This window comes from Delphinus delphis, chromosome 4, assembly GCF_949987515.2.
Source record: "Delphinus delphis chromosome 4, mDelDel1.2, whole genome shotgun sequence".
NCBI classification, from domain to species: domain Eukaryota; kingdom Metazoa; phylum Chordata; class Mammalia; order Artiodactyla; family Delphinidae; genus Delphinus; species Delphinus delphis.
In genome coordinates this window covers 48016496-48034709 of record NC_082686.1, presented here as the reverse complement: position 1 = coordinate 48034709, position 18214 = coordinate 48016496, and the positions used below count along the sequence as shown (strand labels likewise).

The following is an 18214-nucleotide window of genomic DNA, read 5'->3' as shown; positions in this document are numbered from 1 at the left end:
TCAATTACCATGGAAGGAAACAATTTTTATTCTGATTTCAATGAAAAATGGGCAAAAGAACACATATGATATTTAGACTTTTAAAAACTAACTTGAGAAACACTCTTACCTTCATCTTTATATTTTATTGTAACTTCATCATTACTCAGAAGTTTTCCTCTGAAGACTCTCTGCATCATTAGCACTAATTCATCATAAGTAATATCTTCATTATGAATGGGAATTCGTCGAATATCCTCTCCAAGTTGAGCTTTGATAATTAGCTTCCCACTCAGATCCAACTGCCCATTCATGGTGGACTCCAGGATGTTCTATATATACAACTCTAGAGAAAGACTGACAAAATGGTTTTGATGATTAAACAGCTATAAAACATATTTTAAAAGTTGAAAAGCAAAGCTACGATTAGAATCTAAGAAATTCTGGCCTTCAAAGGAGATCCACTGTTCCAGCGTTACCATATTCATGTTAAAATGGTCTGGAGGGACTTCCCTGTCGGCACAGTGGTTAAGAATCCACCTGCTAATGCAGGGGACACGGGTACAAGCCCTGGTCCTGGGAAGATCCCACATGCCGCGGAGCAATTAAGCCCATGCACCACAACTACTGAGCCTGCGCTCTAGAGCCAGCGCGCCACAACTACTGAGCCCGCGTGCCCAGAGCCCGTGCTCTGCAACGAGAAGCCACTGCAATGAGAAGCCCGCGTGCAGCAAAGACCCAATGCAGCCTAAAATAAATAAATTTATTTTAAAAAATGGTCTGGGGCTTCCCTGGTGGCGCAGTGGTTGAGAGTCCGCCTGCCGATGCAGGGGATGCGGGTTCGTGCCCCGGTCCGGGAGGATCCCACATGCCGCGGAGCGGCTGGGCCCTTGAGCCATGGCCACTGAGCCTACCCGTATGGAGCCTGTGCTCCGCAACGGGAGAGGCTACAACAGTGAGAGGCCCGCACATCACAAAAAAAAGAAAAAAAAATGGTCTGGAGGTGGCTTTATTATGAGCCTAAGAAAATAAGTTTTATTATTTTATATCTATTATTATTTTACCCATATATTTAACTGCTTATCTGATTTAGATTTCTTACTTAACATGTCTAGAACAAAGTCCTCATCTTCCCCTCAAAATCTGCTTCTCCTGTAGTCTTCTCCATCTCAGTTAATAACAATTCTCCTTCTAAGTTGTTCAAGATAAAAAAAAAATCTTGGTTTCTCTCTTTTCCTCACACCTTACATACACCAAATTGCCAACAAATCTAGCTGCCACAACCTTTAAAATATCTCTAGAATGCAGTCACTTTAGTACCTTCACCTCTATCAACTTAATCCAAGCCACCATCATCTATTGCCTGGATTATTGCAAAAGACTCCTAACTGGTCTGCCTGCCCTTTACCTTTGTCTGCTTTTAATCTATTCTCAACACATCAGAGTTATCCTGATAGTTAAATATAGTTAAATATCCTGTAGGTAAATAAAATCTAGTATCACTACTTCAAAATCTTCCAACAGATTCCCATCTCACTCTTGGTAAAAGCCAGAACTACAAGGTCATGACCTGACCTCTGGTCCCTGGCCAAGCGTTTAACCTCATTTCCCACCTCTCTCTCTGGCTACCCTGCTACACTCATACTTCACATTCTCCTTCTCAAGACTTGGCACTTGCTGTTTCCTTTATCTTGAGCCCTTTTCACACACCTCACATGATTCAGATCCCTGATCAAATGTTAATTTCTCAGAGGTTTTCCCTGGCCATCTAACTTAAAATGGTTTCACAGTCACTTTCTTATCCTGCTTCATTTTTCTGCAAAGCACTTATCACTACCAAATATTAAAAATGTATTCATTTTTTACTGTCTTTTCCACTAGAAAGTAGGGAAATAAATGGTTTTGTTCACTGTATTTCCAGAGCCTAGAACAGTGCCTAGCACACAGTTAATCATTCAATAGCCGTTAAATGAAGGGGAAAATAAATACTGGCTTCCAAACTCTATTAGCCTGTATATACTAACTGCTAGCCCTGAAGAGAAGAGCATGTGTGAACACTAAAATAGTCTCAAATTTTTCTCACTAAAATAAGAAAGACCTCACGAGTATCTTCTCCAATTTTTCTATTTTGGAAACTTGAGGACGAAGAACAAATCAGTGATACCCTCCTGAGCTTTCTAACAAGACTGTCCACTATTGTTTCTACATCTTCCATAACACACCCCTTCCCCAAACCTGAGTGCGTGTGATTAGACAGCACACTTGAAGAATAAGACAGTGTCAGAGAACTAACTTGCTATTGAATTTTCCCTTCTTGGGTTGTATTTTAATCTTATTTCAGGTTATTCAGTGCACTTCTCCTGTAATGACTCTGTAATCCTAAATTCAAAATAATGTCTGAGGTCTCTAGTAATTTATACCATTACCGTATAACAACAGAAAATACACTTATGCTTAATTAATGTATTAATATCTCTTCTTCTCAAGGCCTATCTCTTCTTTCCAAGACCAAGATGTCCTTGAACACATTATCTGTAACCACGGAGCATTTCCCTAGCATCAACTCCTTCCTCCTCCTGCCCCAAGCAAATGATCTCTCAGACTATTTAAAGTACCTTATAATCTCCTACTGGACACATTCTGGTTTCAACACCATGCTTTTCTACTAGCAGCTTTCTGTTTTCTCTTCTTAAATGTGTTATTTCATTAACATCATATTTAGTGCTCATAATTCTCTACATTTACTCCTTTGTGTGTGTGTGTGAAAGCACTCCACCTGGCCCCCAACACATCAATGCTTCAAATACTTAAGAAAGTTTTCATGAATCCTAATTCATTTCATGAATAGTACAAATAAATGCCCTAATATTCTTCATATAAATGCCCCATGTCCTTCCAATTAACTACTCCTTAAATGAATGTCTGTAGACCCCCTTGACATCCTCTGAACAAATTAATTTTATGAGTGAATCTTTAATGCCCCATCTTAAAATGGGGCAAAAAATATTGAATCTAACACTCTAAGGTCAGTTCAGAACAGAGTGGACTGTGTTCTACGATCTGGATGCTATGCTTGTCCTGACATAAAATAAGAATACAGTTAGCTTTTTATCTGCCAATTCTGACAAAAGACTTCTCATGAAGACTCTGATTAATTGAAACCCCCATAAAACCCCTTCACCTGTTAGCCAAACCAGCCCTCTTCATTTGGGAAATACTTAAATACCTACTATATGCCAAGCTCTGAAGTATCATTACTTCAACAAGATGGTAAAGATTCCACCTTGTTTGTCTTGCAGCCTGAGAATAATAAAGAACTTCAGCAAATCAATCTATGTAACCTTCTCTTACCTACAGGATGTGTAAACCATCGATAATGTAGTTAAGGACCAGGGCTTAGCTTCAGCAGGATGGTTCTACCTATTCTCAGCAGCATCTAAAATAGTGCCTGACATATAATATTTAAAAACTTGTTTTCGCTCCCTAAACAAAAGATGTATGACAAATAATAAAGTTCTGAAAGAGGGACTGAGAGAAGAAAGCTGTACGATCAGATCAGTTACTAAGTCAAACCTTCACACTGTACCTTCTTTATGTAGCTAGAAGTGACTCCCTTCAACAGACATATTCCTAATCAAGAGAAATTTCCAACATTAAATATAATTGATATAATCCTTTTGATCGTGAAGGAATTGTTGCTCAGTTACAATGGATCTGAAACTATGAGTCTCTTTCACTTTGCATCTGCCACGTTTGCCTGCAAATTCACTTACTGGTTGCACTGGACTGTAACCAGGACTGTAACCTACCTGTAGCCAGGAACCAGGCCTTCTTTCCTAAGGTTGTCCCCAGTTTGTGCAGTCATCTCCATAAGGCATGCACACAAGTTATCACAAAAATAAGAGTACCCTGGAAGGGAAAATCCCATCCCCACATTTGTTTACGTAACTGTAGAATCCAGGTCCTCTTTTTCTCTAACTTCAATCACAAGGTAGAGACTGCTGTGAACTACTAGTTCCTAGGGCTGCTGGTGAAATCCTTACAGCTTTTTCTTCTCCCCATTTCTCCTTCTTTCTTCTTGTCCTTGCCCCACTCCCTCTGAAGTCCAGAAATGACACAGCCACTAACTTATGAAATCTTCCAACAAGAACACTGTTCTCAGAACTGGAGAATAAAGTGACAGGCCCAAGGAAGCACATAAAAAGCCTGCCTCTTAAACCAGGATGTAGGTTCAGTGACCAAACCTCCAGTTCCACGAGCCCTGTAGTTAGGGCCCTGCTCAAATTCAGAGGGGCCTGCTTAGGTATCTCCAGAGGGTAGCAATTTCCTTTAAGAAATCCTAAGCAAAACCAAACCCTTGAGTAGTCTAAAGAATGCAAGGAGCCTCAAATCCTGCCTGACCAGAGGCAGTGTAGCAAGATGGTAAAGATATCCCCTACTAGCTGTGTGACCTTAGGCAAATACTTCGCCAAGCCTCACTTTCATCACATTCAAAATGGGAATATCTAAATTTGGAAGAATCCTTGTGATGATTAAATGAGACCATGCAGCTAAAATACTTAGCACAGTGCCTAGCAAAGTAAACTCTTAAAAGTTAGTTGTCATCACCACTATCAAACTGGGTTGGACCTCCAGACGGCGCTTGATTAAGGACTGACATAGCCAAGGAACAAGGTTTCTCCTAAGTGACCCCAATTAACTTATTCCCATAGGCGCCATTCTCCACCCTTCTCACCCTTCCAAGCACCTCTGAGGGTTAGGCACTGGACCACCCCAGGCCTCCCAAAGTCCCTCTCCTCTCCCTCGGACAGTGCAACCCCTAGAAGTCAGGCGGAATCCGCGCAAGTGCCCTTGCTGACCCAAACACCCCTTAGAGCCCCTCAGAGGGCCCGCTTCGCTGCCACTGTGGCCAGCGGGGCCCCCCTCCCCTCCCCTCCCCGGACGTGGCCTCCCCTCCCCCACACGAGGCCCAGCCCGGCCTCCGTCCTCCCGACATCCAGCCCTCCCCACGACCCCTCCGACCCCACCCGTCCCGCGCCCGCCGGTTCGAACGAGGCCCTCCCAGCATTTTCCACGTCTCCCGGCCCGCCTTGCCCGAGAGATCAGCCGCGCCCCTGTCTCCAGCGGCCATACCGGTTTCCCGAGGCTCCCGCTGCCGCCCCTCCGCGGGTCTCTGCTGATCCGACCGGTGAGAGGCCGCCACCGCCGGGCTCTGGGGCGTTGGGGGAAGGCTGCTGTCACGGCCCACTCGGTTGCCCTCCGGGGCCGCTGCACCTCGCTGGCAGGCTCGCGCGGGCCCCGGCCAATCGCACGGACCCACCAAGCCTAGCGAGAGCTCGGGCCCAGTACGTGGCAGGTGGGGAAAGAAAAGGGGCGGGAACAAGAAGAAAATCTGTCCTTTCGCTCCGCCTTACAACGAGCAAATCAACCCAGCAGGCATGCGCAGCGCCGAGGGGAGGGGGACTGACAACGCCGCAGCCTGCAGGAGCCTGAATCTGTGCTTTCTCACTGGAAGACTGAGGGTAGGAAATGCGAGCTGGATGGATGCACGCATGCGCGAGGCGTGACAAGGCACTTCCGGTTTTCCGGAACGCTAGTATTTCCTGTCTCTCGCCTGTGGGCGGGGCGTAATTTGCTGTTTTAGACTCTGAGAGCAGGTTTAAAGTGGGCGTTAGTCCAAGTTTGGCTGCTTCTTGTTTTGTGGTCATTGTAGTTCTCCTAGTCATATCTCCAGAAAACTAATCCTTTTCCCGCCTTCCTTCCACAAACTCATTCATTCATTATTGGTCGCCTACGCTTTGCCAAGAACTGTGCTGGGAATGGAAATGAATCAGTTTGTGAGCAAGGAGTTCCGAATAGCGTTTACGAGACGGGACAAACTTATGACTGTGTAAAAGATAAAGGCTGGGAAATTAAGGCTGATTAAGGATTCCAGAAGCCTTTTTGGAAATAAGATATTTGAGCGTACCCTAAATACTGTTCCCTTCTGTCTTATCTAAAGCATTTGTTTTGAATATGCCTGTTTATGTAAGAAGTGCGCTGGCTTTAGACCTGAAGCCTAAAATTTTGGGGGAAGGTGGGAATAGGTGATAAAATCTGGGCATGGGGGCAGGGCTGTTTTAAAAGTTGCAAGGAACTTTGCCTTCTAAGACGGAGACTAGGCAAAAAGCAATTTGAACTTACTTGTTCCCCAGTTGTTCACCAGATAGGTAAAGTGAATTCGGGATGAGAAGTTATATTCTTTCAGTACTGTAAAGAGTATGACCTTTCTGCAGTTAAAAGTCTCTGAAAAATTCTGTTTGAGAGTGAAATATATGCGTTTAGAATGCTTTTGCCTCTGAAATTATTTTTTGAGCAATTGCTTGCAGAGTTTGGGGAACTGAAGACTGTAGAAAGAATGAAAAAAAAGTTCCAGATTTTCTCCAAAGACGGTTTTTCTTTGCTTTTTAGAACGGACTAATCCAGATTTGGGGAAATGAACTGCTGTCCAATAATAGTATTCTGATGTCTTTGAGATGGTTTGAGATTGGATTAAACCACACAAATATAGACAGAGGTAAAATATTCCTTTAAGAAGTGAATAATACTACTATCAATCTCCCTAAAGAGAGGTCAGAACCTGGGGCAGGGGATAAGGGGATGAACCTTAGCCTGGAATGAGGGGAAAACACTTCATCTCTCTAGGCTCCCAGGAAAGGGGCTTGCCATTGAGGAGAAATAAACTGATCCCTGCTACACTAGGGCCAGCTGGAAGCTGGCAAGAAAGGCACCCACAGGGTGGTCTTCCAGAGGGAGTAGGGCTTGTGGACTCCGAGAGCAGCTTAAGGTTCTTTGTTGTAATTGCCTCATGCTTCATCCTCAAGCAATTAGTGAAGTCTTGTTTAATGTTAAAACCTGTTCCTAGCTACAGCTGGGAAAATTGAGAGATGGGGTAGTGATGATTCCTCAGGTCAAAGCAGAAGCAGGAGCTGCCTGGGGCAAGAAGTGAGAAATGAGAGAGTAAAGTATCATTTGGAAGCCAGATCAGAGGCTCAAGTGACACGAAGACAAGATGCAACATTAAATAAACATACATTTCGAAATTTTCAATGAAGAACTTCGTAAAAGATTTTGCCTCGGACTTCGCTGGTGGTGCGGTGGTTAAGAATCCACCTGCCAGTGCAGGGGACACGGGTTCGAGCCCTGGTCCAGGAAGATCCCACATGCCACTGAGCAACTAAGCCCATACGCCACAACTACTGACCCTGCGTTCTAGAGCCTGTGAGCCACAACTACCGAAGCCCACGCGCTTAGAGCCCGTGCTCCACAACAAAAGAAGCCACAGCAATGAGAAGCCCGTGCACCGCAATGAAGAGTAGAAGAGTAGCCCCCACTCACCGCATCTAGAGAAAGCCCACAAGAAGCAACGAAGACCCAACGCAGCCAAAAAATAAATTAAAAAATTAATTTAAAAAGAAAAGATTTTGCCTCTTGCTGTCCAGCTGAATGTAGGCTTACAATATTGTGATTGGGCATGAAATCAAGGATATTTGAGTTTAGTAATATGTCATATGAGTGCAGGCCATTAGCATCTGAGTTTGTCAAATTGCCCCCTTTAGGTTATAAACACATTTATAACCAAAACCTTATCCTATGCATTCTCTTGTTTCAGCTGAATACTAAATTGTCCACTGAAACTTCAGTGACCTTTCCTGTTCCTGATCCTATATAACAATTACATTTTAAAAATTAATTTCAGAGCATAATGAACAGCTGAAACTCAACACCCAACCCAAAGATTAGAACATTACCCATAAATTATATCTCCCTTTGTGCTGCTCTCCCATGTGGCATTCAATGAATATCTGCTGAGTCAGTGAAGTAGTTACTGCTGTTTCTGTAATGTGCCACAGTCGCTGATGATACAGATCTCTGTACTTAGGCTCTCAATAAATGCAGGTGATAACCAGCCAGAGAGCAGTAGCCTGAATTGAGCTACTTACCACCCTTACCAAGAACACCATTTCTCCCACTGTATGTGTAGACATTGATTTTAGTTACTGCTGCCTTTCGTTAGGGAAACCAGAAAGTCTAAGTTATATAACTGCCACTTCCTAACCACTTTGGTAACATTTATTGGGATAAGCATCAATCAAACCACTGAGAAGATTGTTCTAGGAATTCTGTAAGTAAGCACACCTTTAAAGTGCTGCTGGTCAAAAAACACCTTACCCTCGTTCTTGTGTGTGTGGAGTTTAGAAAAGTACTGAACCAGAGTAAATTGAACTTCACGATCACCTGGCCCTCTGCTCTATGTCCAGGTGAACTTGTTTTGAAATGAACACCAAGAATCAGAAATGTGAAAGGTGGAAATATGTGAAGAAAGGAGAAGCAGTGTAAGGAAAGACCTTTGGCTTTGCCTGTAGCAAGGGGAGAAATGAGAACTCTACATTTGAAGGTTACTGACCAAGTTTCACAGACATCTGAAGAAGGGTTACAGTTGTATTGTGTGTGTATTTTGAGAGATGCAGTCAACTCATTTACCTACCACCTGCTCTTTCTCCCCGAAAGTCTGTGTGGCTAGCACTCTCCAAATAGAAGTGGAAAAATCCTAAGAATGAAAAAGGGAGATTCTCCGACTGATGGGAAGTGGGACAAAGATTAGGAGCCTTTTAAACAAATTGGATGAAACCTCTGTTTCATCATGTTCTCCTTTAGCAGGTAGTGTAAATCATTTTGAAAGTTTCAATCATCTCAGCTACTCTCAGGGGAACCAAAAAAATAATGTTAAGTTCCTCTTAGGGTGAGAATTTCATGAGAAGTTACGTCCCTCCCTGAGAGTCAGCTCTGTTGTAGCAGTCTGCTAAATAAGAGAACTCCAAACAGAAGGGGAAATTCATGAGGACCACATAGGGACTGGTTGGTCAGGTGAGCCTCCCCACGACTGGCCATAAAGATCTGTTTGTGTAAACAAAGGGAGCTGCTACCCCATGCAGAAATAATAAAGGAGAAAAGAATGATATTCTTACTGTGTACCTCTGAGTGAGTCATTCTCAGCACCATCTAAGCAAAATGTTTAGTCTGTCCTACCAGCTGCACATCCACTGAGAACCAAAAATGCCTTTGCCTTACCATGGGGCTCTACATCCACCTCTCGTTAGAGAAATTGCTCCTTGAAGGCAGTTCTTTCTAGATTTTATATCCCTAGAGTCTGGCTCCTCCTAGGTATTCAATATATATTTATTGAATGAAAGAATTAAAATTAAGTTCCACACCATTTTATAGAGCAGGCTTCCAGAAACAGAGAGCAGCCATCAGTGGTGAGTTCCTAGCTCCCTAGAAGTACGGGATTTCTTCTCTGAGTAGTCTTAAATTGTTCACTTTTCTTCATTTATGTCTCCTGAAGACAGTGCTGAGTTACTTCTGTTCACTCTGTCAGAGTTTACATTGAAAGACTAATGCCACAAGATATACAAGGAGATCTCACAACTTTTGATTGAGTAGCTTTTTTTAGCTCTTTTAAGAGATCTAGATGTCAGATTCTAGAAATCATGCCTGTCAAATTGAACTCTGGGTACTGGGAGCCTCTCACATCTACGATCTAACATTAATGTCAATGATCCTGCTTTTAGTCCCTCCATATAAATACATAATTAAACAGGACATTCTCAAAAAGTGATTTCAATGAAGAAAAACTTACTCATAATAAAAATGCAAAATAAAATCACAATGAGATGATGTTTCACATATTGGATAAAATTTTATAAGACTTTATAGAAAAGGGTATGGCAAAAGAGACATTCATACTTTGCTGTGGGGCATAAATTGAAATAAACTATTTAAAAGGTGGTATGGTAATAGTCATCAGCAACTAAAATACCCAACCCTATATGACACAGCAGTCCTACTTTTAGGGTACCAGTGAAATCCTTGCATGTGAGAACACAGATACCCATCAATGTGTTATTTTCAAGTAAAAGACTATAGAGCAGTTAAAAGAAATGTGCACACATGCACACACACAGTTCAATCTCAAAAACATTTTATCAAGTGATAAAAGCAAGTTTCAAAAAGTTATGTTACAATGCAGAAAAATGTTAACGTAGTAGCCTGAGAACACTGTTCTTAGAAAGACCTGCTTGCAAGGTGGGAATTTGGAGCATTCCTACTATTCTTTGGCAAGAATGGTGCATTGTGCCTAAACTGTACGAACAACGTGGTTTATGCTGGACACCTGCTTGCTTTCTGGGAGTCTGGAATTTTCGTACATGCCAGGCAGAGTGCACCTCTGTGACGTGTCCTGAGTAAAACCTGGGCACTGAGTCGCCAATGATTTTCCCTGGTATACAGCATCTCATTGCTGGAGGAATTAAGCACATCCTGCGTGACCACACTGAAAGAGAACTTTCGGAAGCTTGTGCCTGGTTTCCTCTAGACTTCAACTCATGCAAATTCTTCCTTTGCTAATTTTGCTTCACATTGTTTTCCTGCTATATATCATAGCCATAAATATGACTTCATGCTGAACTTTATGAGTGCTCGTAGTGAATCATTGAACCTGGGGGTGTTCCTGGGGACCACCAAATCTGTTCCCTATACCAGTTATGTAAAAAAGAGAAGAAAAAAGCACACACACAAGACTATGAATTTCTCTGGGTATACAATTTTTTGTATATCTATTTCTTAAAATTTGGAAGGATACACAGCAAACTTATTACAGTGGTTAACTCTGGCGAGAAGGGGAAGGAAAAGGAGATGAAGGGGCTGGGACTTTGACTCTATCTGGCATGCTCTAATTTATTTCCTTTTTTTTTAAGGAATATACTCATGTAATATGTAGGTGAAAAAAATGCTTTAAGTTGATTTAAAAGTAATTTCAGCCTGCATTTAGAGTCACAAAATTTTAGAGCTGGTACAGAATTTAGAATTTACCTAGTCCTGCCCATTACAAAGGTAGAGCCTAGGCTTATGCCCAGAGAGGCAAATGTCTTGCTTCAAGTCACATAACTTGTAGCTGGGACCACAACTCCCAGTCCAGAATGCTGCCCTAGTCTGCTATTACTTGGTAAGTACTATGGCAGAATAATCAATCTTCTTTTTTTGTTATTGCAAAGGTCCAGAAGGTCTCAATTGTTATATCATGATTTCATAATACCTTATATCAAAGTTCAGCAAATTATCAGTGTCATACTTCCACGTGTAACAAAACTCTACTGGAAGAAGATAAGAATTGGACTATAGTTCCCTGGAAAATATAACTTTTAAGAGATAACAGCATTAGATCATACCACTCTGCTTTGCATTTATTTTTTTGTTCCTCTTCTTTGTTAAAATAGAGGGCTAACAACATATCAAGCAACGGGATTTTTCAGAAACATGGTCAGTAGCTTGAAAAAAGGATTTATGACCTATTTCTACTTTTTGAAACAATTCAAAAATCAGGACTTTAAATACTAACTCCCCTATATTGCTATTGAGAGTATAAAATGGCAAAACTACTTTGGAAAACTGTTTGGCAGTTTCCTATATAGTTAAATATACACTTACTCTATGACTCAGCAATTACACTCTACTAGACATTTCAAGAGAAAACATATCCACACAAAGACTTGTAGAAGAACGGTTACATCAGGTTTTTTTTGCAGTATGCGGGGTTCTCACGGCTGTGGCCTCTCCCGTTGCGGAGCACAGGCCCCAGACGCGCAGGCCCAGTGGCCACAGGCCCACGGGCCCAGCCGCTCCACGGCATGCGGGATTCTCCCGGACCGGAGCACGAACCCGCATCCCCTGCATCGGCAGGCGGACTCTCAACAACTGCGCCACCAGGGAAGCCCCGGTTATATCAGTTTTATTCATGGTTTTCAAAACCTGGAAATGACCAAATGTCCCTCAACTAGTGAATACATAAACAAAACATGATCTATCCAAACAACTGAATTCTACTCAGCAATGAAAAGCAAACCACTGATACAAACAACATAGATGAATCCCAAAAACACTATGCTGGATGAAAGAAGCCAGACTCGAAAGAGGATATGGTCCCATTCACATGGCAATCTAGAACAGGCAAAACTAATACATGGTGGTAGAAAGCAGACCAGTGGTTGCCTGGAGCTGGGACAGGTGAGGGGTTTAACTGGGACGGGGCGCATTACAGGGTGAAGGATGTGTTCTTAATCTTGTTTAGGATGCTTTCACAGGTGTACACATTTGTTAAAACTCATCTAATTATACACTTAAAATGGGTGCATTTTGTTGCATATAAATTATATGGCAATGAAGTTAATTTTAAAAGTAAAAAAAAGGAAACAAAACAAAATTGACTCCAATAACCAAAATTAAAGAAAATCACTCCAATATTTAAAAAAAAAAAACAGTCTTCAGTGACCCACTTATGAGACTGAAGATTCCTATGCTGCATTGAGTCTCTTTGTATATACATAGCATTGTATAACTTTGAGGTAACATTGAGCATTACACATGACTGTTTACACTGAGCGGACTAGCAGGTATGGTTGTGAACATAAGCGTTTCCAAATGTGATTGCTTTTTTGTTCATTCAAAATAGTTTGCTCTCTCATTTGGTAATATAGTCAGGTGGACATTTTCACAAAAACTTATCAATACCAATTTCAAGTAGTGTTGGAAGAATTGTGTTTTTCCCAAGAAGTGTGTGTTTGTTGTTTAATTGTTAAGAGGTATGTGACTTGTGTGATCATATTTCCCTATTTATGTCGGGTGTTAGGAAGCTTATGGTCAAATCTGTGGCCCACTCCTAGCAAAAATGCAAGCTATGACATGTTCCTTGGGTACTAATAACATACCTCTCTTCTTACTTTCTGCTCCTATGATTATTTTCTCTTCCTCCTGATTTCCTTACTTAGTTTTTCAGCAACTTTTACATTTTTTTCAAATACACATTTTAATAGGTTACCTATATGTAAATGAAGTAATACAGATGATGCATATGTAACATTTGAATCTCTCTGAGGTTTTTGTGTGTGTTAACAAATAATTGCTAATCTTCTCCAAGATTTACTGTTTTATTTTTAAGAAAAGGTGGATGGACACAAAGAGACAGAAAGCATGTTTAAGAGGAAAAAATAACTCTGTCATGGAACCCCACCCAACTGCTGTACGATATAATATAGGGTGAGAGATGGCAAGTGTCTGTCATATGTGATTCCGTTGGCCTCGGCTGGCATATTTATGCCCCTGTTCTTCATTTTAGAAGATTTTACATAATCCCTAAGATATTCCTTAACACAAAACAAAAAATACTCTGCCTGTATGAAGACATTTAAACTCAAGAAATGCTAAATGCTCCATAAATCTTTTGGATATTTTGAATCAAATGCAGAGTGAACATTTCATTATATTAAAAAGAAAGGAAAACAGGGACTTCCCTGGTAGCACAGTGGTTAAGAATCTGCCTGCCAATGCAGGGGACACAGGTTTGATCCCTGGTCCAGGAAGATCCCACATGCCACGGAGCAACTAAGCCTGTGCACCACAACTACTAAGCCTGCTCTCTAGAGCCCACGTGCCGCAACTACTGAGCCCATGTGCCACAACTACTGAAGCCCACACACCTAGAGCCAGTGTTCCGCAACAAAAGAAGCCACCGCAATGAGAAGCCCACTCACCGCAACTAGAGAAAGCCGGCGCGCAGCAACAAAGACCCGACACAACCAAAATTAAATAAATAAACAAATAAATAAATATTTTTTAAAAAAGGAAAACAATAAACTGAGGAAAAATATTGTCACTAAATGTAATAGTTAATGGGCTAATAACCATAATAGAAAAGAATTCATACAAATTTATGAGGAAAAAAAACAGTTCAATTGATGGACAATGCATATAAATAATTAAAAAAATAAAATACCAAAGTAAAGTATACAAAAACCTGCTTATGGTAACTCCAAATGTTGGTGACACTATAAATTAATGTAATGTTGTCAAGACAATATAGTAATATATACAAGGAACCTAAACAAATGTTCATACTTTTGACATGCTTAACATCATCCTGAGAATTTATCTGCAGGAAATAATTTAAAAGAAAGGAAAAAAACTATATGTACCAGTTTATTAATCATATGTCACTACAATATTAAAAATTGAAATGATCTAGACATCCAATAACAGAACAACTTAGTAACTTATGATATATTATGCAATCAATTATAATAAGAACTGGGAAATTGTAACTAAAAATCAGAATAAAATTTCATTTACTGTAATTAATTATTTAAATTCTTATGTATTCAAACAAAGAGTATAAGGGAACATGGAAAAACAGACATTATTGATAGGTCAGGGAATTACGGGTTTTTCTTTTTTGAAAAAGATAATTTATAAATATCTTCTAAAATTGCCATAACACGGCTAGTACAATGTTTTAAAAATGTGACCAGGAAGCCTTTTCCTCTCTTAGTAACTGGCCCCTCCCCCTACAGCCCCATGTTTCCCACCCCACCCCCGGGGATGGAACCAATCCTGGTGGCTCTGTCTTGCACCTCATCTAAGGAGCCAGGTACTGAAGATCCCAGGGTAACATTAAAGAGGTTCCACAGGGCTAGAGAGCTCCAGTGGTTGACAGGCTGGTATGATCCAGTCGGCACTTTTAGCCCAGGTTTCCCAAGCATTGGCAAAGAATGCCAAGCTCTTCTGAATGAGGCAATGACAAACTGATAGCAATGAGCTTGAGAATGATCTCCCTTTGTTGGTAACATAAAAAAAGAGGCAACATGAACTTCAAAATGGAAAGGGTAAGAGAAAAAGCAATCCAGACTCTGACAATTAAGCTCTGAACTGTTAAGACCCAGGAAAGGAAACCCAAAGGTTAGGATGGTTGTTCCCTGAAGAAACGACATGTTCTACCACAACCGAAAAGGATATAGGGGTACTGTTATCACACACAATATATCAGAAACAGGAAACGTTGGCCCCATGTAATATCATGAAAACCAGTTCTGCAGTACTCTGAGTCTTCCTTTCCTGAAATTTTCTTTTTAAGTAAAATCACGCTTCAGCTCCTAGAGTCCCTGCCCTTGCTCCTCAACTTCAAAGGCACCAAAAAATTTCTTGCTTTCCTTACCCACCCCATTCAAACCCTGCTCAGACAAGGATCTAACAGGCTTATTCAGAGGCAGGGAACTGATTGATAAGCCTGCAAGCAGTTGTTGTCCCATGAGGCACTTGTATTTTGTCAGGAGATATAGTGGAAACGCCTCCACGTTTTGCTGCCAGCATCCCATCCTTGGTGTAACTGTCCCCTCTCCACTCCAGGATATCCTATCAAACAGGTCATCCCCTATCCCTCCACTTCACAGTGAGTATGTGACTCAGGCTGGATCAATATTCCCTGGACACAGTGCCTGTGGGCACATGACTCATCAAGGTGTACCAGTTCTTTGGTCCTTTCTTCTCGCTGCCCCTGCTTTGCTCTGTATCAGAAGGGACTGAGCCCCACAGGTTCCTGGCTCAACTGGCTTCTGGCTGGCTGCGGCCCATGGGAGACACTGATGGGAAGTTGCAGGGCAGGAGGAAGGGGATGCCAGCGGCCAGTGTCCGACCATGAAAACCCAATATGAGGATGAAGCCAAACACAGAAGGACAAAGAGCCAGGAAACAGGGAGAGAAAAAGAGAACTGACATATTCTTTGAACTCATTTCATTTGAACTCTAGACCTAAAGTTAGTGTTATCATATATTTTGTGTCCCAAACAAGGACACTCGAGAGTAAAAGGGGCTGTTGGTAATACTTGAATCAGGACAACAGGCACAAATTGGGACCGGCTCAGGCAAACCAGAACGTGTTCACCCTACCTAAAACCAACTCATCCCTTGCACTTTACAATGAATTGAACCATTCAACTCTCTTTGACTCTTAACCTAATCTATCACTAAACTAAACTAAAAGATTCCAGACCAGTGCATGAGGTAAAGGCTTAAATCAAGAGAATTATTTCCAAGAGGTAGGATTTCAGGGTTGGCAGGGGAATAGCAATGTCCACCTGACTTAGCTTCCACAGTATGTATGTGGAGCTTGTACATTTATGGTAGAGCCATTCCAGGAACATTATGTGAAATTTTGGTTGCTATACCCCCCAAAGTGCTGAAAAAAGTACAAAGAAAACTAAAACCACGAAGGGAACACAAATATTTCACCCTCAGGCTAAATGTGTCTCTTTGGTGATTTTTTTTTCACATTTAAAGTGGCCTTTACTTAAGGTTTATTTTAATCTGAATATAAATTCCAGGACATAAAGTAAGTCAACCACATCTTGTAATTGTCCCAAAGTCAAGCCCCTATCTAGGGATGGCACTATAACACCACTAAAAACACTAACCTCTGAGAATTGCTTTACTTCTATATTCTCTTCCTTTTACTTTTTTCCATTATCCTGTAAGGTCTCAATTATACTACAGATGAAATATGCTCTTGGCTCGCCTAGAAATCTAACAGTCATTTACAACCATTTCTATATAAAAAACACATGTTCTTTAGAGCGTGGTAAGAAGAGTATGCCACAGCTCACATGACATTTGTTAGTCCCTTAGTTCAGTGCACTCACAGCAGCTGCCTAGTTTAGGACAAAACAGAACACAGCAATTCAAAGACTATCTCCTAAGTCCAGTGGGAGTGCTCCCCAAATCAGTGGAGGTCATTTTTTATTTAGGAAGCCATTAATAATTTAAGTGTTTGAAACTCCATGAGCGGCTTGATCTTTTAAAAGCCATAAGGGATGATTGTGACTAACTTTTCATTTTTTGAGCCTCACTGTCATTTCATCAATAAAAGGGTAAATATAGCAAGAACCGGAAGGAAATATTCAGAGGCTTTAGCAACGAGCTAATTCTTCTAGTCTCACTTCCCATTTCTCATGGGGTCAATTCCTCTGGTCATAAAATATGCTTTTTTAACAGAAAAAAAAAAATACTTTCCAGAGGTTAAATTGGTGCAAAATTCTTAATTGGAAATAAGAGTATAAGCACATACAAATTTAAAATATTCACAGATTAAAAGTATGATACAGGGGCTTCCCTAGTGGCGCAGTCGTTGAGAGTCCGCCTGCCGATGCAGGGGACACGGGTTCGTGCCCCAGTCCGGGAAGATCCCACATGCCGCGCAGCGGCTGGGCCCGTGAGCCATGGATGCTGAGCCTGAGCGTCCGGAGCCTGTCCTCCGCAACGGGAGAGGCCACAACAGTGAGAGGCCCGCATACTGCAAAAAAAAAAAAAAAGTATGATACATACAAGCTACTCCCTTCAGTGTTCACCAAGAGTCATTTTGTTCTGGAGGGTAAATTTTTCTCCTCATGTCCTTTTTAGTAAACAGTAAAAGAATTTTTTAGGTTCTATATTTTTATCAAACTTTGTCACGTAGACTTTATGATGTACGGAGCAATGATTATCTTGAAAGCTGAGTGGCATTCTTCACTTCATTGGAGTAAGAATCTATTGAATAACAGAAAAACTACCAAATTCACTATCCCTGATGATAATAAACAACAGGTTTTACCTGATTCTTAACCTTAAGCAAAATATACTGAGGGAGACTTTGAGAAGACTGGGTAATAAAGGAAGGAAATAGAAAAAGTGAAACACATGAGTTGAATAAAAAGAGGACCACAAAAGGTAACAGTTTTCCTGTCTAGATGCTTGGGTTTTCTTGGTCACTTTCAGACGATGCCATTTCCTTAGTAAGTATAGATGGCTCCAGCAGCCAAAAGTGTTCATTTAGGGCTAGTAATGACCTGAGCATGTTATACATCCTTACATACAGCCTCAGTGGGGTCACTGATGGCAGCACTTTCACCCTCCCAGCAGTTAACGACAATGATTTCAACACTTCGGAAGCTTTACTCTGGAAGATTTTTGTTCTGACAGTGTGGAGGATAAAAATTTGCAATCCCTGGCAGGCAGAATAAAAGTTTAATATTAGATAAGTCTTGAGATACAGAATAAGGGAAGAAATTGTATTTCACCCTGCCACCCAACCTTCTTCATGTACAGGAACCTGAGTTTACCAGTCAGCAGCTGCTGTGTACTTTTTTGTCTAAGAGGGTTAGGGCAATATTCTTCTCATATCTGAAGTGCTATACGTAAGTAGTAGAGGTAAGAGACCTGAATTCAGGTCTCCATTTGCCACATGTTGGCTGTGCAACTGGGAGGCTTTTTTTCCTCCTGACACCAACCAATTCTGACACCAACTGGGTGTCCTACAATTTAATTCAATTCTGACACT

At 41.3% G+C, this 18214-nt stretch overlaps 2 protein-coding genes across 7 annotated transcripts in view; both read right to left on the bottom strand.

Moving 5' to 3' along the window:
• Positions 1–5490, bottom strand: part of TFG (trafficking from ER to golgi regulator) — a 43187-nt gene extending 37697 nt beyond the window's left edge. For 2 of the 6 annotated variants that reach the window (XM_060010554.1, XM_060010556.1), the window contains exons 1-2: positions 5113–5490; positions 110–336 (exon numbers count right to left, since the gene is read on the bottom strand). In XM_060010554.1, the coding sequence (XP_059866537.1) occupies positions 110–293 (184 nt within the window). In that variant the 5' untranslated portion in view covers positions 294–336; positions 5113–5490. The remainder of the gene's footprint in view (positions 1–109; positions 337–5112) is intronic. The other 4 variants (XM_060010552.1, XM_060010555.1, XM_060010551.1 and 1 more) reach the window with 2 other exon arrangements.
• A 12130-nt stretch (positions 5491–17620) lies between these two features.
• The window catches only part of ADGRG7 (adhesion G protein-coupled receptor G7), an 88983-nt gene continuing 88389 nt past the window's right edge, over positions 17621–18214 (bottom strand). The window contains 1 exon segment of the mRNA XM_060010127.1: positions 17621–17881. Within this exon segment, the coding sequence (XP_059866110.1) occupies positions 17621–17881 (261 nt within the window).